The 21275-nt window shown below is 40.2% G+C and overlaps 1 protein-coding gene across 2 annotated transcripts in view; it reads left to right on the forward strand.

The window, feature by feature from the left end:
* SUSD4 (sushi domain containing 4) overlaps positions 1–21275 on the forward strand; it is a 114228-nt gene that overhangs the window by 44564 nt on the left and 48389 nt on the right. For both annotated transcript variants that reach the window (XM_054023607.1, XM_054023608.1), the window contains exon 3: positions 17095–17307. In XM_054023607.1, coding sequence (XP_053879582.1) covers positions 17095–17307 — 213 coding nt within the window. The remainder of the gene's footprint in view (positions 1–17094; positions 17308–21275) is intronic.

The raw sequence follows: 21275 nt of genomic DNA on the forward strand, positions 1-21275 counted from the left end.
AGGCATGGTGCAGCTTTGGCCAGCCCGGGGCTCCTCCAGGCAGGTGGAGGGGGGCACTCAGGGCTTTGACCTGCCCGGGACTCCTGTGGCTGGGGGGAGGGGCTCCGGTCATGGGGAGGGTACAGGTGGAAGGGGCGAAGCCAGGGTCTAGCCTCTCCAAAGGGGGGCTTCACCCACCGCCCATGACTCTCATCACTGTCAGATCTGAGTGCCTTGCTTGTAGTAGTGCACTAAACAGTGTGACTAACATCAGTCAGGTGAGGCTGTTACTTATTTTCTCCCAGGGAGAGAAATGTGAACACTGGAATGTTTTGTTTTGGTAAGTTTATTTTATTTTTATTTTTAAATATCTAAATATGAATCCTTCCCTCGCTATCAGACATCCCTTTTAGGGCATGACCAAGGCTCAACCATACCTGACTATCCTGGGCCGCTCTTTGTGTATCCTCTCGGTTAAGTCCCATAAGTTTTTCCTGTCTAAGAACTGTTCAATGGAGAGATTATTTCAGTTGGCCCCTTCTGAGAACTACTCCAGCTACTCAATGGCACCTCTGCAATGGCAGATGCTCTGGCTTCATTGTTAACTCATGTCCCAGATATTTCCATCTTCTTTTCTGGATCATTTGGAGATAAGGATTTGTTGAGATTCAGAGATTTCGGCATTTGTTGTAAATTTATTCCATTTCACACCAAATACTTTTCTGAGCGCTTGCTTTTGAAGTCATTTAGACATCTGTCTGTATTTTTTTGATGGATTTCCAGTTTTCCACCTTACTATGAGGATGTGAATTAACATTGGAGTAGAAAATGTGTAGTTTGGTCTCTGAGTTGTAGTTTTTTTGTTTTTGTTTTGTTTTTTTCTTGCAGCTGCTGCCTTGCCAATTCATGACATTTTCCCCTTCTGGATATCCCATTTACCTTGCAAATTATTGCTGTGATATGTAAATTGATTCACCTTTGCCGTCTAACGTAATGCTTGAATTGGAAATTATTGGGGCTCTCATTAAATTTGTTTTTTTCCCGTAACTCATTATTAACCCTGTCTTTCACTCTTTGCTTGCATGTTGGATCAGTTGTCACTTAGAAGAGCTGTGTTGTCCACAAAATATAAATCTTCTAGTGTACTGTTGTGAAGCAATGCGTTGCCTGTATGTACCTATGTTGCTATGTGTTTGTTAGAGCAGGCAAGTCAAAGAAAAGTGCCTTGCACTTGGAGTGGAAGGTAGTGAGGTTATAATGATCCTTAGTTCCTGTGGGATTTGAGTTGACCTAGTACAACTAGCTCCCAAGAAGTCTCTGTCGCCTGCACAGAGAAAAGCTTCATCCTTATTGTAGAAAATTCCATTTTGTGCTGGAGGAGTGGAGTTGTCAAACCCACCTAGTTTCCTGATTATCTCACTCCTGGGTCATTGATGAGTTACTATGTGTCACTTTGACAGCCTCCTTGCTCAAAACCAGAGGTCCACAGATTTTAGAGAAGTGCTTGTAGGAGTATTTTAATAGTGACTTCCCTAGAATGGAGTGCTTTCCTAAGAGGTTCGAGGTCTTTACTAAGCTGTCTAGACTGTATCTGGAAGGAGTGTACAAGCTTTAGGGGCATTTCCCTTTGGTATTGTGGAACCTGAATTGGAAGCAATTCTGATTCAAAAGGACAGGAAGAAACAAGGGTTAGAAACCCACTTCTGCATTTTGTTATTGTAACCTACTTCTGATTTTTACAGCCTTTTCATCATGAATAAGATGACTCATTATAGTTCAGAGCATTTATAATGTATAATTTCACTAATACAGCCATTTTATTTTGATGATGGTGGTTCATTATCTACGCTCAAATAGATCTCTGCTTCCTTTGTATTCAGTTGTTTCATTTTATATCATTCTCTGAAAATAGCAAGCAAACTTGTCATTTGTCTCCAAGGAATGTACACTTGTTAAGGGAAACCACAAACTAAAACCTGTGCTGGATGTTTAATATTAGTGAAGCATAGGAATATATGGTCAGCTCTCAGCATGGAAGGAGATTAGTAGAAGAGTGCCCTAAAGATCCATATTAAGGCTAATATTGTTTAATGTATTCCTTCAGTGACATGGGAAAGGGGATGAACAGTAAGGTGGCAAACTTACATATAATACACAATTATTAACAGTAAGTTAGTCAAGTTCAGAAAAGACGTTAAGGAACTCCATTAACAAAGCTAGGTGGCTGGGCTAGATGATGGTTGCGTTATGAACTACAACCACTCCAGAAAAGAAAACAACTCTGGGTGTCGTAAGCACCTCAATAAAAGCGTCTGCTTATTGTGCAGCAGTATAAAAGAAGCAAATAAATGTTAGCATGTGTTAAGAAAGGTGTAGAGAATAATCTGAAAATAGGATAGTGCTTATTATATACATTGATGGTACGCCGTCATTTCAAATACTGTATTTAGTTCTGGTCACCCCATCTCAGAAAGCATATAGCAGAAATGGAAAACACTAAGGAACAGCAATGAGAATGATATAGAGCCCTGGAAAGACTTTGATATAAGGAGTGATTACAAAGATTAGGAGCTATTTAGCTTAGAGAAGAAACTAATAAGAGGGGACTTGTTTTAAAGAAGGTCAAGTTTGTGATCGTAGTTCTCCTCTGGGCAACGAGACACCCAATGAAATTAAAAGGAAACAAATATAAAACTGATAAAAAGGAAACACTTTTTCAAATTCAGTGCATAGTTAACCTATGGAGTTCATTGCCACAAGATATTACTGAACAGATAGCTTAATAGGATTCAAAAATATTTTATATTTATATGGATAATAAGAATCTCTCTAGTTACCCCAACATTTTTTTATCCTATCTAATGTATTAACCTTCCAACTTCAAGATGTAAGCCAGACATTAAGTGCTTGGTCTTAAGAAGAAAGTCCTCCTATTGTCAGGTTAGACCGTAAATGTCTGTTACAGAGATGGTTCTTGCACCTTCCTTGGAAGAGTCTGGCTACTGTCAGAGACAGGCTGCTGGACTTGGTGGGGGGTATTGGTCCAAATTGGTACTTTTTCTTTATTTAATTCTTTTTAGGGGAATACTTCTACCAAGGGGTAGATACTCAGCTTCTGGAAACTACTTCATTGATGTCAATGGAGCTACGATAATTTATACCAGCTGAGGATCTGGCCCATGTCTTCAAAAGCACTCTTTGCTGGGAGGGAATATTTCACTTTAAAAGTTGTGTGAATGGTATGTTAAGTCACTCCCACAGGTTTCAGCTTTGGCAATTTTTGAATTTAAACTTGAAGGGCCAAATTCTGCCATAATATGTACACATACAAGTCCCAGTGAAGTCGGTGGGAGCTCTTTGCTTGGATCTGAAGGCAGAATTTAGTTCAAAACATGCTTCTCCCATTTTCTCGTGTTGCTTGTCAGAATATTTGAGTCCTGTGTGATTTTATGTGGCCTTATTATTTTGAATACATATGTAGAGACACATTTATTACGTTTTTGTATATTGACTTAAATCTGGTATTGCATAATGCTATTTGCTGTGTTCTTGCAGTTCAGTGCCTTGAGGCCCTTATTAAATTACAGTTAGTATTATTGTTCCTGGAGTTATTGGAACGTGAAAGGGCTTGGGGTGGATGGGTAGTAAAAGTTTTTCCTGAAATCCTTAAGTATTAAATCCAGATGAGGAGAATATTTTATTCATCAATTTATATAGAATGCATATTTGACCTGTGTCTGGTGCTTTCTATAAAACATACAAAAAAGTATTTTCTAGAGGCATAAAATACTGATTCAATAATTCATTCCTCACAGAGAACTCACCTGCCATAACATCTAGCTCCTAAAGTAAATGAGGGCCTGATTTTTTTTTTTTTTTCCAGCCTGGCCCCTCTCTGTGTCCACAGTACAGTTACTGTGGGTGCAGTTTATTTCACAGAAATGCCTGTCTACCTAATGTACAGCTACAGTCCTGTAGTTAGACATTTCAGTGACATAAACTTGGAATTATTTGTGTATGCAAGTTACAGGCACAAAGGGAGGCCACGTTTAAAAAATAAGTTTCTAAATGTTCCATTTAAAAGTCTTACTTGAATAGAAGTATTTTGCCAAATGCCATATGATCTGAGGCAACGTCCAAAGACCTTGTGGGGATCCTCAACTGGAAAACACCTTGCTTTCAGCAAAAACACCTAGCCAATCTTATTTATTCCAGTCTCTTAGGTAAACAATGTGCCAGGCCTAGTAGGACTTTGTATCTTGTTCTTTCGGTCCTTTATATTGTACCTAGAACTAAATAAGGAGCCAGCCTGCAAAACACACATTTTCTGTACTCTTCAGGCTTGTCTACATGGGAAAATAGCTCGGAATAGATATTCATCAAAGCTATTCCTCATTATCTCCCTGTGTGGACACTTATTCTGCACTACAAGTGCCTGTGTGTGGTTTGGCTTAGCCCACTTCCAAAGTGGATTATTATTTATACATAGTGAAATTTGTCACAGATGAGAACATGAATGCTGAAACCTCAAGCCATGTACATGAGTATTTGATTCCTGAAGTTGTCATTGTGCCTTGAAGAAACCAGATATTCTGCTGCATGGTTTAAGTGACACTTCATTGTTCTGGATTTGCTTTGATTAAATGTATTTTATACTATTGGCCTATAATAACCACCTCATGCTTCATTTCTGCTGCTTTTTTGCTGTATTTAATCAGGGATGCATATGTAGAGTAAACTAATGAATGGTAATAGTAATTATTTTTTTCCATACTGCTGAAAAATCTATGATAAATACAACAGCAACACTAAAATGAATATTAAATATTTTTTTAAAAATACCATAGAAGAAGTAACATTCTGATTTTTTTTATTTTACTTCATGTTGCATACCTAAGGGTATATTCTCACAGCAAGAATTTAGAAAACTCCCTGTTAAGCCCATGAGAGTTTTGTGTATAAATTCCAGCTCAGACATAAAGGATGAAAATACACTCCTTTGACAGTTATGCTGAGTTTTTATAACTGAAACGTAAACTGTGTTGGTATGAGCTAAATGCTCTCAGAAGAACTACTGGCAGATTTACTTTCTAAATTTTGCCTTTCATTTAATTGATGCAAAGTTCAGAGAATTGCACAGTAGCGTGTAACATTTGTTGTTTCATAGGGATTAATAAATTATGCAGTCAAACTTGTCAGCTTTAAAAAACAAAAAGAGGCTGGAAACAATAAATGCCTCTTGCATTATAAATGAATTGGCTTATTTGTAAAGAGGCATATATATACTTCAGTTGTAGGAGGAATTTATGATTAGGGAGACAAACTGATGCTCTTTAAGAATAAACACACTGCTCCAGGAAGAAACAAATGCATCTTTTAAAATTTTGTTTTGGCCATATACGTAAATTACAGATTTGATGATGATTGTCTGAATTGGACCTGATATGTATGTGAATCCACTTGAAATCTGCATATTTGGATTTGACAGTTTCTGACCTAGCTGTCACTTCATCCCTCAGATTTCATAAAATGCAGACAAAAATATAAATAGCAGATAAACTGACAAGATTTAGGACCTGGTCCTGCAACAAATTTTGCTTGGGTGGACCCCTGCTCCTGTGCAGAGTTGATTGACGATACTGGCCTTAATTTATCTTATTATTTATACAGTTTCAAACACACAGATGTCCTTCACTATAGAGGGTAGTTTTTGAGACAGGAGCCTTCTTTCTGCCCCTATTCACCCTTTGTGGAATCGTTTTTGAGGGGGTAAAATGTTTCTTGAAAACTGTTTAAATTAAATTGTACCCTAACAGAGTCATCTTGTCACATAGGTGGGGATCTACGATTGTCTAGGTATACTTGAGAGAGGGTTCTCTTTGCCTATGAACCTTTAGGAACTGCCACATTGTATTAAGCCAGTGGTCTCTAGTCCTTCTGGCCTTTGTATACAACCATTTATAAAATTTGCCAATATTTAGTTGTCTGTCTTCATGTGATACAATTGAGTAGGACTCTTTTTCATTTGACTTTCTCTTAATTTTCTGCCTGTACTTCATTAACTTCTGTCTTCTTTACTAGGATATAGAGAATCCCCTTTAATAAATCCTCCTCTTAGGGGTGTCTGATCCAAACTTTGGGCTCCTTCACACCTGTTAGCTTTACCCCAGCCTTTAGTTTAAAAACTGCTGTACAACCTCTTTAATTTTACATGCCAGCAACCTAGTTCCATTTTGGTTTAGGTGGAGCCCATCTTTCCTGTATAGGCGCTTCCTTTCCCATAAGGTTTCCCAGTTCCTAATAAACTAAATTCCTCTTCCCAGCACAATTGTTTCATCCACTCATTGAAACCTTGCAGTTCTGCCTGTTTAACTGGCCTGCATGTGGAACTGGAAGCATTTCAGAGAATGCTACCATGGAGGTCCTGGACTTTAATCTCTTACATAGTAGCCTAAATTTGGCTTCCAGTACCTCTATCCTGCCTTTTCCTATGTCATTGGTAACTACATGTACCATGATCCCTGGCTCCTCCCTAGCACTGCCCATAAATCTATCTAGATGTCTTGCGAGATCTGCAACCTTCGCACCTGGCAGGCAATTCACCATGCCGTTCTCCCGGTTATCACAAACCTAGCTATCTGTTTCTAATAATTGAATCCCCCATGCTATCACCTGTCTCTTCCTAATAACTGGAGTTCCCTCTCCCAAAGAGGTATCCGCAGTGCGAGAGGCTATCATGACATCATCTGGAAGGAGGGTCCCAACTATGGAATCATTTCCCTCCGCTCTGACTTCATGATCTCCTTCCCTGAGACTTCATCCCCCTGAACAGCACAGAGGCTGTCAGACTGGGGCTAGGACTGCTCTCTGTGTCCCAGAAAGCTCTCTCAGAGAACATCCTGCCAGCTGCTCCTTCTATTTTGTAATGAGGGAGAATCCAGCTTGGGTGTCCCTGTTGATTGCAGCTGTGGCAGTGTGGCCTGGGGACAGAGGTAATCCCTCAGGTAAGCTGATCACAGACCATTTAAGGTGTTGTGGGTGCCCCTCGCAGTAAAGGAGCAATTACAGTCTGCACCAGCTGCATTCTATGAATGCTTTTAGAGTGTACTGCAGTATTAAGGTGTAATGCAGAGCACCTTACGGTAGGCCAACCTGAAGGTAAAAAAGCATGGGTACCAGTGACAAGATTTGCATCTGACGGGAAAGGGCATAGCCTATTAGCCAGGGCAGGTGGTAAAAAGCAGACTGAGTTAATGCTGTCATGCTGTCCGCAAACAGCAACTAGGCGTCTGTCAAGGCTCATTCCCCACTCTGAACTTTAGGGTACAGATGTGGGGGCCTGCATGAAAACTTCTAAGCTTAACTACCAGCTTAGATCTGGTCCGCTGCCACCACTCCCAATGTGCTAATTCCCTTCCCTGGGTAGCCTTGAGAGTCTCTTCACCAATTCCCTGGTGAGTACAGATCTAAACCCTTTGGATCTTAAAACAAGGAGAAATTAACCATTCCCCCTCCTTTCTCCCACCAACTCCTGGTGGATCAAGATCCAACCCCCTTGGATCTAAAAACAAGGAAAAATCAATCAGGTTCTTAAAAAGAAGGCTTTTAATTAAAGAAAAGGGTAAAAATCATCTCTGTAAAATCAGGATGGAAAATAACTTTACAGGGTAATCAAACTTAAAGAGCCCAGAGGAACCCCCTCTAGCCTTAGGTTCAAAGTTACAGCAAACAGAGGTAAACACCCTAGTAAAAGGTACATTTACAAGTTGAGAAAACAAAGATAAAACTAACACGCCTTGCCTGGCTGTTTACTTACAAGTTTGAAATATGAGAGACTTGTTCAGAAAGATTTGGAGAACCTGGATTGATGTCTGGTCCCTCTGAGTCCCAAGAGCAAACTCCCCCAAAACAAAGAGCACAAACAAAAGCCTTCCCCCCACCAAGATTTGAAAGTACCTTGTCCCCTTATTGGTTCTTTGGGTCAGGTGTCAGCCAGGTTACCTGAGCTTCTTAACCCTTTACAGGTAAAAGGATTTTGATGTCTCTGGCCAGGAGGGATTTTATAGTATTGTACACAGGAGGGCTGTTACCCTTCCCTTTATAGTTATGACAGCGTCTAAAATCATCCCTAAGTTGTGAACCCTAGTAACTAAAGGCAGAAGTACTCCCTCATGCACCTCCACCATTTTCTCCTATGCAGGAGCTGACATACTGCCAGTGTATCCTTTCACCCTTCTCACCTGTTCAGTTTAATCACTGGGCTGCATGTCAGCAGTCCCTGGCAGACTTGTTTTGTGCACTATGGGCTTTTTGCCGGTGTTGTAGCTTCTCATGCTTTCTAGCCCTGCATGTCTGTGGTCCTGTCAGAATGGAACAGCAGCTCATAGAATTGCCAGGGAGAAGATGGAAGAAACCAGATGAGGAAGGGTGCATGCAGAAAGGAACATTCAGAAAAGAAGGATGAGATGAAGTGTGAGGAAACATTCTTTAGACATCTGACATTGTAGGTCTTATCTAAAATTCAGCCATGTTGAAAATAATTTTCTTTGATCACAGATTTATTCTTGATTTTGCTCCCAAACTTAAGCGAGTACTTGGGTGCTACCTGGAATGTTCCCATCAGTTGAGATAAAATTAGGGTTGCCAACATTATATTTCAAGAATAAGGAACTGTTTTCTTAGCAACCCATCCCACCTCTTCTCCCCATATTATCATTATCATCATCATCATCATCATCATCATCATCAATAATAACAAGCAGTACTCACATTCACAAGGGGTATTTATTTCTGCTTTATGCAGCACTCAGCAGCTTGTACAGAGATAAAATAATATTTAGGGCTGTCAAGCGATTAAAAAATTAATTGCAATTAATTACACAATTAAAAAATTTAGTTTAATCGCACGGTTAAACAATAAGAGAATACCATTTATTTAAATATTTTTGGTTTTCTACATTTTCAAATATATTAATTTCAATTATAACACAATACAAAGTGTACAGTGCTCAATTTATATTTATTTTTGATTACAAGTATTTGCACTGTAAAAAACAAAGAAATAGTATTTTTCAATTCACCTCATGCAAGTACTGTAGTGCAAAGTCTTTATCATGAAAGTTGAATTTACGGATGTAGAATTGTTTACCACAATAACCCTACATTCAAAAATAAAACAATGTAAAATTTTAGAGCCAGCAAATCCACTCAGTCCTACTTCTTGTTCAGCCAATTGCTCAGACAAACAAGTTTGTTTACATTTGCAGGAGATAATGCTGCCAACTTCTTATTTACAATGTCAACAGGCGTTCGCATGGCACTGCTGTAGCCGGCGTCACAAGATATTTACGTGCCAGATGCACTAAAGGTTCATGTGTCCCTTCATGCTTCAACCACCATTCCAGGGGACATGCATCCATGATGATGACTGGTTCTGCTCAATAATGATCCAGAGCAGTGTGGACCGACACATGTTTATTTTCATCATCTGAGTCAGAGGCCACCAGCAGAAGATTGATTTTCTTTTTTGGTGGTTTGGGTTCTGTAGTTTCTGTATTGGAGTGTTACTCTTTTAAGACTTCTGAAAGCATGCTCCACACCTCATACCTCTCCGATTTTGGAAGGCACCTCAGATTCTTAAACCTTATCTACAGCGCTCGACCCATCTTTACAAATCTCACATAGCTACCTTCTTTGCGTTTTGTGAAATCTGCAGTAAAAGTGTTCTTAAAACGAACAACATATGCTGGGTCATCATCCAAGACTCCTATAATATGAAATATATATGGCAGAATGTGGGTAAAACAGAGCAGGGGACATACAATTCTCCCCCAAGGAGTTCAGTCACAAATGTAATTAATGCATTATTTTGTTAGTGAGCGTCATCACTATGGAAGCACGTCCTCTGGAATGGTGGCCGACGCATGAAAGGGCATATGAATGTTTAGCATATCTGACACGTAAATACCGTGCAATGCCAACTACAAGAGTGCCATGCAAATGCCTGTTCTCACTTTTTGGTGACATTGTAAATAAGAGGGCAGCATTATCTCCTGTAAATATAAACAAAATTGTTTGTCTTAGCGATTGGCTGAACAAGAAATAGGACTGAGGGGACTTGTAGGCTCTGAAGTTTCACATTGTTTTGTTTTTGAGCGCAGTTATGTAACAAAAAAATCCACATTTGTAAATTGTACTTTCACAACAAAGAGATTGCACTACAGTACTTGTATGAGATGAATTGAAAAATACTATTTCTTTTGTTTATCATTTTTACAGTGAAAATATTTGTAATAAAAAAAATATACACCTTGCTTTCAATTACAACACCAAATACAATATATATGAAAATGTAGAAAAACATCCAAAATATTTAATAAATTTCCATTGGTATTCTATTGTTTAACCGGGTGATTAAAACTGGGATTAATCGCGATTAATTTTTTGAGTTAATCGCATGAGTTAACAGTGATTAATCGACAGCCCTAATAATATTATTGTGATAAGGGACTGTTGACAATCCTAGATTAAATGTCCCAGGATATCCTAATAGTTTACTCCTGTGGGGACATGTGCTACATTTATTTTTATCAAGGAGTAATCTGCCATTTTTACAGGCCTCATTAAAGTCTGCATTAGGAAGCAATTGCCCGTGAATAGAGATGCCTATGTTAAGGAGGGTTTTATTAGGGTTGGCCCTATAAAAAGCTTTAAAACATGGAGCAAAACCTACTCTGAGGTGTCCTGACAATATCTGGCAGAGGGATTTCCAGAAGGTGAGCAATTTTGTGGGTATCTAAAATTCTGGTTCAAAATTGAACTTGGTTTGGAAACCTCCAGACTTCTGAGAGATAATTGGCTTCTGATTTTTCAGGCTTTTCATCATGAACAAAATGATTCATTATATAACAAACAATTTAAAATGTAGAATTTCAGTAGTACAGTCATTTCAAATGGATTATAATGGTTCATTATCTACCCAAAACAGAGCCCTGCTTTTTAGTCTTCTGATTGATTTTTCATCATATTTTTACACTGACAATACAAAAGTAATTTAGATAGAATGAACCTGAATAAAATGCTCTCTCGAACATGCTGTCTTATCCATGTTGGGAGAACTGCTATATCTCTATGACCACAGTTTGGTCCAGTAGTAAAATAGAGCCTATAGCAAAAACCCCTTCTGCATCAGGGACACGTCTTATTGCTGCCACGTAACTTCCTCACTCCTGAGCTACAGCAGAATGTGTTATTACTAGGGCTCTCGGTTAATCACAGTGAACTCACCTGATTAACTCAAACAATTAACCATGATTAATTGCACTGTTAAACAACAGAATGCCAATTGAAATTTATTAAATATTTTGGGTGCTTTTCTACATTTTCAAATATATTGATGTCCATTACAATACAGAATATGAAGTGTATAGTGCTCACTTTATTTTTATTACAATTATTTGCACTATAAAAATGATAAAGAGATAGTACTTTTCAGTTCCCCTCATACAAGTAATGCAGTGCAATCTATTTATCATGACAGAGTAACTTACAAATGTAGATTTTTTTTTGTTTCATAACTGCACTCAAAAACAAAACAATGTAAAACTTTAGAGCCTACAAGTCCACTCAGTCCTACTTCTTTTTCAGCCAATCGCTAAGACAGACAAGTTTATTTACATTTATGGGAGATGCTGCTTCTTATTTACAATGTCACCTGAAAGTGAGAATAGGTATTTGCATGGCACTTTTGTAACCAACATTGCAAGGTATTTATGTGCCAGATGTGCTAAACATTTGTATGCTACTTCATGCTTTGGCCACCATTTCAGAGGACATGCTTGCATGCTGATGATGCTCATTTAAAAAAAAAAAGTCTTAATTAAATTTGTGACTGAACTCCTTGGGGGAGAATTGTATGTCTCCTGTTCTGTTTTACCTGCGTTCTGCCATATATTTCATGTTATAGCCATCTTGGATGGTGTTCATTTAAGAACGCTTTCACAGCAGATTTGACAAAACACAAGATACCAATGTGAGATTTCTAAAAATAGCTAAGCACTAGTCCCAAGGTTTAAGAATCTGAAGTGCCTTCCAAAATCTGAGAGGGACAAGGTGTGAAGCATGCTTTCCGAAGTCTTAAAAGAGCAACACTCAGATGCGGAACTACAGAATCCAAACCACCAAAAAAGAAAATCAACCTTTTGCTGGTGGCATCTGACTCAGATGATGAAAATGAACATGCATCGGTCGGCTTTGCTCTGGATCATTATTGAGCAGAACCCGTCAGCAGCATGGACACACATCCCCTGGAATGGTGGTTGAAGCATGAAGGGAGATATGAATCTTTAGCGCATCTGGCACGTAAATATATTGCAATGCTAGCTACAACAGTGCCATGAGAATGCCTGTTCTCACTTTCAGATGACATTGTAAACAAGAACCAGGAAGCATTATCTCCTGCAAATGGTAACCAAACTTGTTTGTCTGAGTGATTGGCTGAAGTTGGACTGAGTGGACTTGTAGGTTCTAAAGTTTTACATTGATTTATTTTTTAATGCAGTTATTTTTTGGTACATAAATCTGCATTTGTAAATTCAATTTTTATGATAAAGAGATTGCACTACAGTACTGTATCAGGTGGATTGAAAAATACTATTTCTTTTGTTTTATACAGTGCAAATATTTGCAATAAAAAATAAAGTGAGCACTGTACAGTTTGTGTTCTGTTGTAATTGAAATCAATATATTTGAAAATGTAGAAAACATCCAAAAAATTTAAATAAATGGTATTCTTTTATTGTTTAATAGCATGATTAATTGCAATTATTTTTTTATCCATTGACAGCCCTAGTTATTACACATAACTCTACAAGATAGGCCCAGAGGTGCATCAGTACATAGACCTAACAAGTTGGATAAAGGATGGAGTTTTGATCCTGATAGTGAAGGGTGGGTAGAATTTCATTCTTAATTCTGCGGTCTTTACTTCTGTGGGTTTAAATCAGAATAGTAACAACATTTAACATCATTATTGATGATGCAACTTTACTGTTTATCCTTTGGATTTCCCAAATAACTAGTGGAGATACCCTGAGGTAATTGAGATCAGAATCTGGCTCTGCATCTTACAATCATATAATAAGTATTGGACATTGCAGTTTTTCCCCCTATGATGGTGGGTCACAGCCAGTTCAACATAGCAAGAAAAACTCCAGTAAACAAAATAAAGGTTATATTCCTTTCCTCTCCAGGGACTCATCTAACAGTTTGCAAAGGAATGAAGCCATCCCTGGTTCTGAAGTGATTTTTACTCTACTGGCTAGCAGCGCAGAGTGTATCTAAGACTTTTCTGTTATAACCAAAATAATTGTTTTTCATACTTGGAGCATCTTTGTCGTTCTTTTCAAAGATTTATCTTTTGGTTCATGCTGAAAACTCGTGCCCGGTTTCATCATACTCTAAAGTGATCAAGGCAAAGATAAAATAACTAGTAGTACTTGTGGCACCTTGGAGACTAACACATTTATTTAAACCTGTCACAAAGCAAAGATGTTGATTCCATATGATGAGATTGGTGTTCATTTCATTTTTATGATGGGACAGAGTAATTTCACAGTGGCTGTTATTAATAGGTTAGCTTAGATGAAAAAGTGACACAATATAGTAAGAGGAAAAAAGACATGAAATATTGGAACGTTATATATTGTATCAGAGACATACATTTGTGCTCCTTCTATACAACAGCATAGAATGAAGCTTAACTAATTAGTCTGGGATGCCAAGTGGGAAATTTTTGGCAAATTTTGGAAATGTAGGGAGGAGGGGGCAGAGTGAGGGCAGGGTCTCAGTGGAGGAGGGCAGAGCGGGGACAGGAAGAACCGGAGCAAGGGCAGGGCCTTGGCTGAAGGGGCAGAGTGGGAGCAGAGAAAATATCTAGAGTAAATTTGCTGTAATGAAATCAGCATAAGATGACCCCAATGTTATACCCATGATAAAGGACAGTCATTACTTGGACTTTTTAAAGAAATTTCAGAAAACAGCTTGACATTCTGACACTCTGCACCCCATATTCATCATAGTGATATGATTATGAAACCGTCACAAACATGATTTACAAAAACATCCATAATTCTCAAAGCAACCACTGCATAATATACCATCCCCCTGTAAAATCACTCCTGAGGTTAATTCCTTCATAAAAATGTAGGGAAATGCAATGAATCTCAAATTCAGACAGCGTTTTCCAGACTATAAATGAAGTTATGAAAAGAGAGAAAGGGTCAAATCCTAGTCCAGTCAAAGATACCAGACACACTCCTATTTTTCTTTATTGGATTCTCACTTTTGGGTTTTGTACCAGGTTTGTTTTGAGAATTACTCATGATAATGGGCTAAATCTTCAACTGCCCTGGAACATACTTGGTATATCTGGTGCGGGGGGTGGGGGTGCGGTGGGGTGGAAAGGAGGGTTACACCGTCTCTTTCTGGGCAGCTTTGTCAAAACACAAAGTAGCCTTAGAGTTGCTCTAACTTGTAGCAGTTTGTAATGGCCCCCTAGGGCCATGATGTGAAGGGGGGGGACTCCACAGAATGTGATGCACTCCAATCAGAGCCTGCCTTCCTTCCCTGTTTCCCTGTGTGGGGCGAGGAGGCAGGAAGAAGTGGCATTGAACTGGCTTTGCTGTTTTAAACCAGTTTTCTACCTCCCTTTGTGTCTTTGAAGCAGCATAAAGGGACCTGAATGCTAACTGGGATCTGGCTCCATATTTTTAAAAAGCAGAATTACATGTAAGTAACTTCCCTCTGATGTAGGTGGGGCCAAGGTTTGTCCCAAATCTGCTGTGGCTATTTTGGGGAATTACTGAAAAGAATTGTGAGTTCAGCTTTTATCATCTTTTTTTTAACTACTGCAAGATAAATTACTGTATTCTATGCATCCGAAGAAGTGGGTTGTAGCCCACGAAAGCTTATGCTCAAATAAATTTGTTAGTCTCTAAGGTGCCACAAGTACTCCTGTTCTGTATTGCATAGGTAACCAGTCTGAGTGTTTCCTCCCTGTACCATTCCCCGACCCTTCCTTTCTCCACTGACAAGAAACCTGAAATATTGTAGAGCAGCAAGTGGACTATACTGCCTGTATTACTTGTAGCTTGTGGGAAACACTTTGAAGCAGGGGTTTTTGGGAAAGTTTCAGGGAATATAATACCACCTTCTCCTTGCTGTTCCAGTTCCCTCCTGGAAATTGCAGTGTGTGCACAGTCTTCACACACAAATTGTGTCTGAGGGGTGGACATAGGTTAAGATAGAGGCCACATGCGGCTCTTCAGAAGTTAATATGTGGCTCCTTGTATAGGCACTGACTCTGGGGCTGGAACTACAGGCGCCAACTTTCCAATGTGTCAGGGGGTGCTCACGGCTCAACCCCTGGCTCTGTCCCAGGTCCTGCCCCCACTCCACCCCTTCCTACCCCCTCCCCTGAGCCTGCCATGCCCTCACTCCTCCTAAGACTTGTATGAGGGGTATATAACCCCACCAGTGTAATGAATCCATGGCTGCACGATCGTCGCATTTGTTAAAGTGGTGGAGGCATGTGTATTTTGTGCAGTAGGTCCTGAGTTGTATGATGTCTGTACTGTGTGTATTGGGGATTTGTTTCGCAGTATCATCACAGATGAGACTTAAGCTCCTGTGACTCTTTGATGCTCAGGACGAGCTTCATCTAACCGGGAATGGGAATATGTAGGGTGAGTCTGTGGCCTGTGCTGCTCCCTTTGTGCTTCTCCAGCAATGCAAAGGAAATGGAGACTGGCTGCATCGCTCTAGCTGGGGTTCCTCATGGCACAGGAGAACCCCAAGGGTATAGACCTAGTAGAGCAATTCCTCCTGCAGCCCCTGGCAGATGGGGTCTGTTGGGAGTAGGGGAGTGGCTCCTGGGGGTGTGATCAGCTGGTGGAGTTCAGAGCAGCCATGGAGCCTGGACTGACACTACAGTGGAGGCACTTGAGGCAGGAAATTACTGAGGCCCTACAATACGTTTCTTTTAAAATCAAAACATTAAATCTGTAGTTTGATGGTTTTCAATTTTTTCCAAGCATCCCTCCCATTGGCTGATTGCCCCCCTGCTGATCTTGTTGCAGAGCTGTTTGCTTCTTCAATATGCTGTACATATTCAGTACAACACTAAACCTTAGTTGTTTTTCAGAAAAAAAAAGGGGGGGGGGGCAAAAAAGTGTAAGACTCTGCATACGTTGTAGTGAGCTTGAAAAAGTGCTAGACGCTCATTTTAAAAATGTGATTCCTGGCTGTTTGTTGGTTAGTTAGTTCTCTGAAAGCAAATGTCTTAACGTAATTCCTCCTGGTGTTAACTCCTGCTAGTGGTCCTCAACCAGGATTTTACCAGTATGTGAACTGACCCACAAGCCAGCTTCATTGTGGGATCTCATTTACCCAACATAGAAAGTCACTTTTTCCTATGTACTGACATTCCCCAGAATGCCCATCCTGCCCCCAACCAGCTCAGCTCCTAGACTGGCACCTGATTCCTTGGATCGCAGCTAGACTTCATACCCTCTATGCTTTCCCTTTCACTCTCCCTTCCCATTCCCTCCCCCCTTCTCTTTTTCTGTTTCTTCCTCCCTGCTTTCTTTTGGCTCTTCCAAATCACTCTGGTCCCCCAGCTCCTGTGATGAGCTACAGATACGTTACCTGCTTTGTTCCCTGCAGACATGTGGGTCAGGTCTTTATTGACTTTGATTAGATATTGAGTGGCTAGGCTGACATCGCTTCTACTTCTAGCTCAATAGGCTGGAGCTATGAGAAGGGGCAAAGTACCTCAGCACCTGGAATTTCCTACTGGAGATTGGGGGTGAGTCATTTCCAGTGGGGACAGGGTGCCCTAGAATGCCCCTAGTGATGAGCTTGCTGACAGGCATTAGTAGGAGGCTTAGGGGCTCCCGTTCGCTACAGGACTTGCAGTGGGTGATTGTTGTGTCACTATCCTCCACTGGCTGTCGCTGTTCTCCAGAGCCTGTCAACATGGTGAATCCTAGAAAAAGGAAGACTGCAATTATTTGAGTAATAAATGAACATAATTGACTTGCATGTTTGTTCACATAGGATTTGATGACCTCCATGCTTGTGTTGATCCTGGAGTCCCTGAACATGGCTACAAGACACCCAGTGCAGGTGTTTTCTTTGAAAGTGCTGTAGTCCGGCTTCACTGTCAAGAAGGATACAGGCTTAAGGGTCCTTCGAAAAAGATTTGTGTGAGACATTTTAATGGCTCCTTGAGCTGGAAACCAAGCGATAAACCTGTGTGCCTACAAGAAGGTAAGTTAATTTTGTTTAAACATTTCACAAACCTCAATTGGGATCGCTTACATACATACCATTATGTCTCCCTGCAGAGTGCAAAAGCCTGGAACCAGTTTCATAGGATTACATTCAATATGTGTTTTAATTTCTGAGAAGTTTTTATCCAGATAAATTAGCTAGAATATGCCTGTGTGTGTTGTCAAGGCAGGAACAGGGGAAGTAAATGAATCTTAGCCATGAAAGTAATAAAGTCCCATTACAAATAGATTTATCACTGCTTTTGTCAAAACACACAGAGAGAGAATACTGCCACTGATAACAGAAACATTATTACTGTTACTGTTCACTTAGTGATCCTTTCTGTAATATCTTACTATAAAAATATAATACATCTTTGGTATCATTAGAAATTAATTTTAATCAGAGGTTTAAATCAATTATTATTTATTACATGTACATAGTTCATAATTAATTAGAGGATGAAATAGGCAGAGCAAGTAGTAGTTTATTGGTACTCTATAAGTTTACTTTTAAGTAATTCAGACATTCATGGGGTAAAACCAACTTGATTTTTGTTGCATGTAAATATGGTCTGTTTAAAAATGTATCTGGTTTTAAGTATTTGAGACACTGCTATTTTTTCTTCTAAGATGTTAGATGGAAGCAGGATTAGACTATCTAATCACAAACATTAATTCTGGCCAAAAATGTGTCCAAGTAGTACATACTATTCATTTCACCAAGTATATTAAAACTATCACTTCTTTCTACAATGGATTTATTTTTGTTCAGCAGAGATACTATAATCAAGAGACATAAAAAGTGTCAGCAGGATTTAGTGTGAATGCTTTACTTCTGTGAAACTTTATAAATAATATTTGGCTGGGAGTGTTATCTCTCTATTATATTAAAAACTGTGGGGCAGATCTTCAGCTGGTGAGTCATGCTGATTTACTCCAGCTGAACAACTAGTCCTGTGTATCCGAGAAGAATTTTTCTTCTGCTGTTTTTTTTTTTTTTAACCTAACTGTATACCTGTTGTGTTTTAGGGCCTGCTTTTGCCCCCATTAAAGTCAGTAGCAAATTACCCATTGACTTAAGTGAGATCAGGGTCGAATTTTATTTCCTAAGGCTCCCTTCATGTAAAAGAAGATAAAATACCATTACCTAGACACGTAGATCTGATTCAAAAGAAACAACTGAATGCTATGTGACTAAGACTTAGCCCAAAGTGAACAGTAACTGCAAATATATTATGAGGGAAAAACACTTTTATATTTTGTCAGTGGTTATGAATCAAATCTTCTAAGCATGGAAAGTACAAAGGCCTATGGTTTTGGATGGTAAAATTTATATCCTGGTGGCATGTTCTTTCTGAATCATAACTGAACCTTTTGCGGTCAGTCTGTTTCTGGTACTTTTTCTTTCAGTAAATCTCATTAATAGTTTTGCTTGTTTGTTTTGTTTTAATTTTTAACAGGGAGACATGAAAGTTTTGCTCTTTCATTCCATTGGCAAAGCAGGAAATTACCATCTTCCCAGGACAATTCAATTCCATTTTGCTGTTTGTGAAAGAGACGCTTCTATTATACAATGTTTTGCACATTTCATGCTGTGGCAGAAATAATCTTGTAGATATAGCACAGTAAATAGCAGTAACTTTTTTGTTTTTACTTCACTGTCTCATTACCAGCAAAATAGTTACAAAGAAAAAAATCAGCCACATTTTAACAGCACGTGTGTAATATTCACACGCTTGCATATTCCATTCACCTGGCATTGACATCCATACTCTCTAGCCAAATAAGTGTTGATGGAAAAAATAAAAATGGAATGACAATGGAAACAATTATGTTTAAAATTAGCAGTAAAACTAGGGGAAAAAGACAAGTTCTTGTAAAAACTTATTTTCTTTTAGACATTGCTAAGTGTTTGCTTGGGGGTTCTGCATATCTCTGAGCCAATATATGTATCACTTGTTGCAACTGTTACACTGAGCATTAATGCATTTTTATTGTGTACATAAAAAACAGTTTATTATTATCCATGGATGAAATTCTGCCCCCCATAGAAGTCAATGGCAAAACTCCCATTAACTTCATTGGGGGGGAGGGTCTCAAGATTTCACCCCATGTGTGGGGGATGGTAATGTGATGGGCTGAGTGCCCAACAATCTCATCGGAGGCAATCATTAACTTGCACCATTGGGCATAACATAACATTGCCTGTCAAGGCCTTAATCCAGCAAAATACTGAAGCATAAGCTTCACTGGGTGTGTCTACGCTACGGGATTAATCCGAACTTATATAATTCGAATTTTGGAAACAGATTGTATAAAGTCGAATGTATGCGGCCACACTAAGCACATTAATTTGGCAATGTGCGTCCATGTACCGGGGCTAGCGTCGATTTCTGGAACATTGCACTGTGCGTAGTTATCCCATAGCTATCCCATAGTTCCCGCAGTCTTCCCCACCCATTGGAATTCTGGGTTGAGATCCCAGTGCCTGATGGGGCAAAAAACATTGTCGCAGGTGGTTCTGGGTACAGCCTCACCCCTCCCTCCATGAAAGCAACGGCAGACAACCATTTCGCGCCTTTTTTCCTGGGTGAACACTGCAGACTCCATACCACGGCAAGTATGGAGCCCGCTCAGCTCAAGACAGCAGTCATGAACATTGTAAACACCTCGCGCGTTCTCGTGCAGTTTATGCTGACCCAGGACCAGAAAACGAGGCGAGGAGGTTGCGGCGATGGCAGCACAGCGACAAGCGTGATATGGACATGGACACAGAATGTCCCCCCTGCGTTCTTACACGTCTGCGTGAGGAGGCTATGGAACATGGGGAGGATATGCAGGGGCTATAGCGGCACTCTGTTATCCTGCTGCAGTTCCTGAAGCTCCACCAGATGCTGGATCATGTCTGTTTGCTCACGCAGCAGCCCCAGTGTTGCATCCTGCCTCCTCTGATCTTCCTGCCGCCACCTCTCATCTGGAGCATCCCTCCTGTCCTCACGTTGGTCCCTCCTGTCCTCACGTTCACTGGCTTCTTTCCTATACTTTGAAACCGTGTCCTTCCACTCATTCAGATGAGCTCTTTCACTGCGGGTGGATTCCATGATTTCTGCGAACATCTCGTCTCGCGTCTTCTTTTTCCGACGCCTTTTCCTTCGGGGCGGAGGAGGGAGGCTTGAAAAATTTGCAGCTGCTGGAGGGAGGGAAAAAAGGAGAGAATTTTTTAAAAGGATACATTTTGCAGAACAATGCTTATACTCTTTCACAGTGACCAACACTATTCACATTACATAGCACATGTGATTTCTGTGCAAGGTCGCATTTTGCCTCTTAATATTGAGTGCCTGTGGCTTTGCTGCTAGAGATCACAGACTCAGGTCCAGGCAACAGAATTCGGCTTGCGTGCGGCCATGGTAAGCCATTGTCTTTCGGCGTCTGCGCCCTCCTTTCCCACATACCAAGCAAAGCCCACTGAGTGCTACGGTTTTCCTGTTAACCTTCAGCAGCAGAAAACAAATTAACCCCCTCCCCCATCCAATTCTCTGGATGATCGCTTTATCCCTCCCCCCACCGCGTGGCTGGTATCAGGGAAGATCCCTGCTAGCTAAATGCGAAAAGCTCTGGGCCAATTCCCCCTCCCCCCCCCCCGGGCTTGGCTAACTGCAGGGAAGGATTTCTTTTTAGCCACAGGCAAACAGCCCAGTAGGAATGGCCACCTCTGTCCCCTTAATTAAATTCCCGTATTTCAACCAGGTTACCATGAGCGATATCACTCTCCTGAGGATTACACAGCGAGATAAAGAATGGATGTTGCTTGAATGCCAACAAACACCGGGACCATACGCTGCCAGGCTGGGTCATGCCATGATACCAGATTACTTGCTGCAAGCATGGCGTGGTCAAGTGTCCTACCATGGAGGACGGAATAAGGCTGCACTGACCAGAAACCTTGTGGCAAGGCTTTTG

Source organism: Malaclemys terrapin, chromosome 3, assembly GCF_027887155.1.
Source record: "Malaclemys terrapin pileata isolate rMalTer1 chromosome 3, rMalTer1.hap1, whole genome shotgun sequence".
NCBI classification, from domain to species: Eukaryota; Metazoa; Chordata; order Testudines; family Emydidae; genus Malaclemys; species Malaclemys terrapin.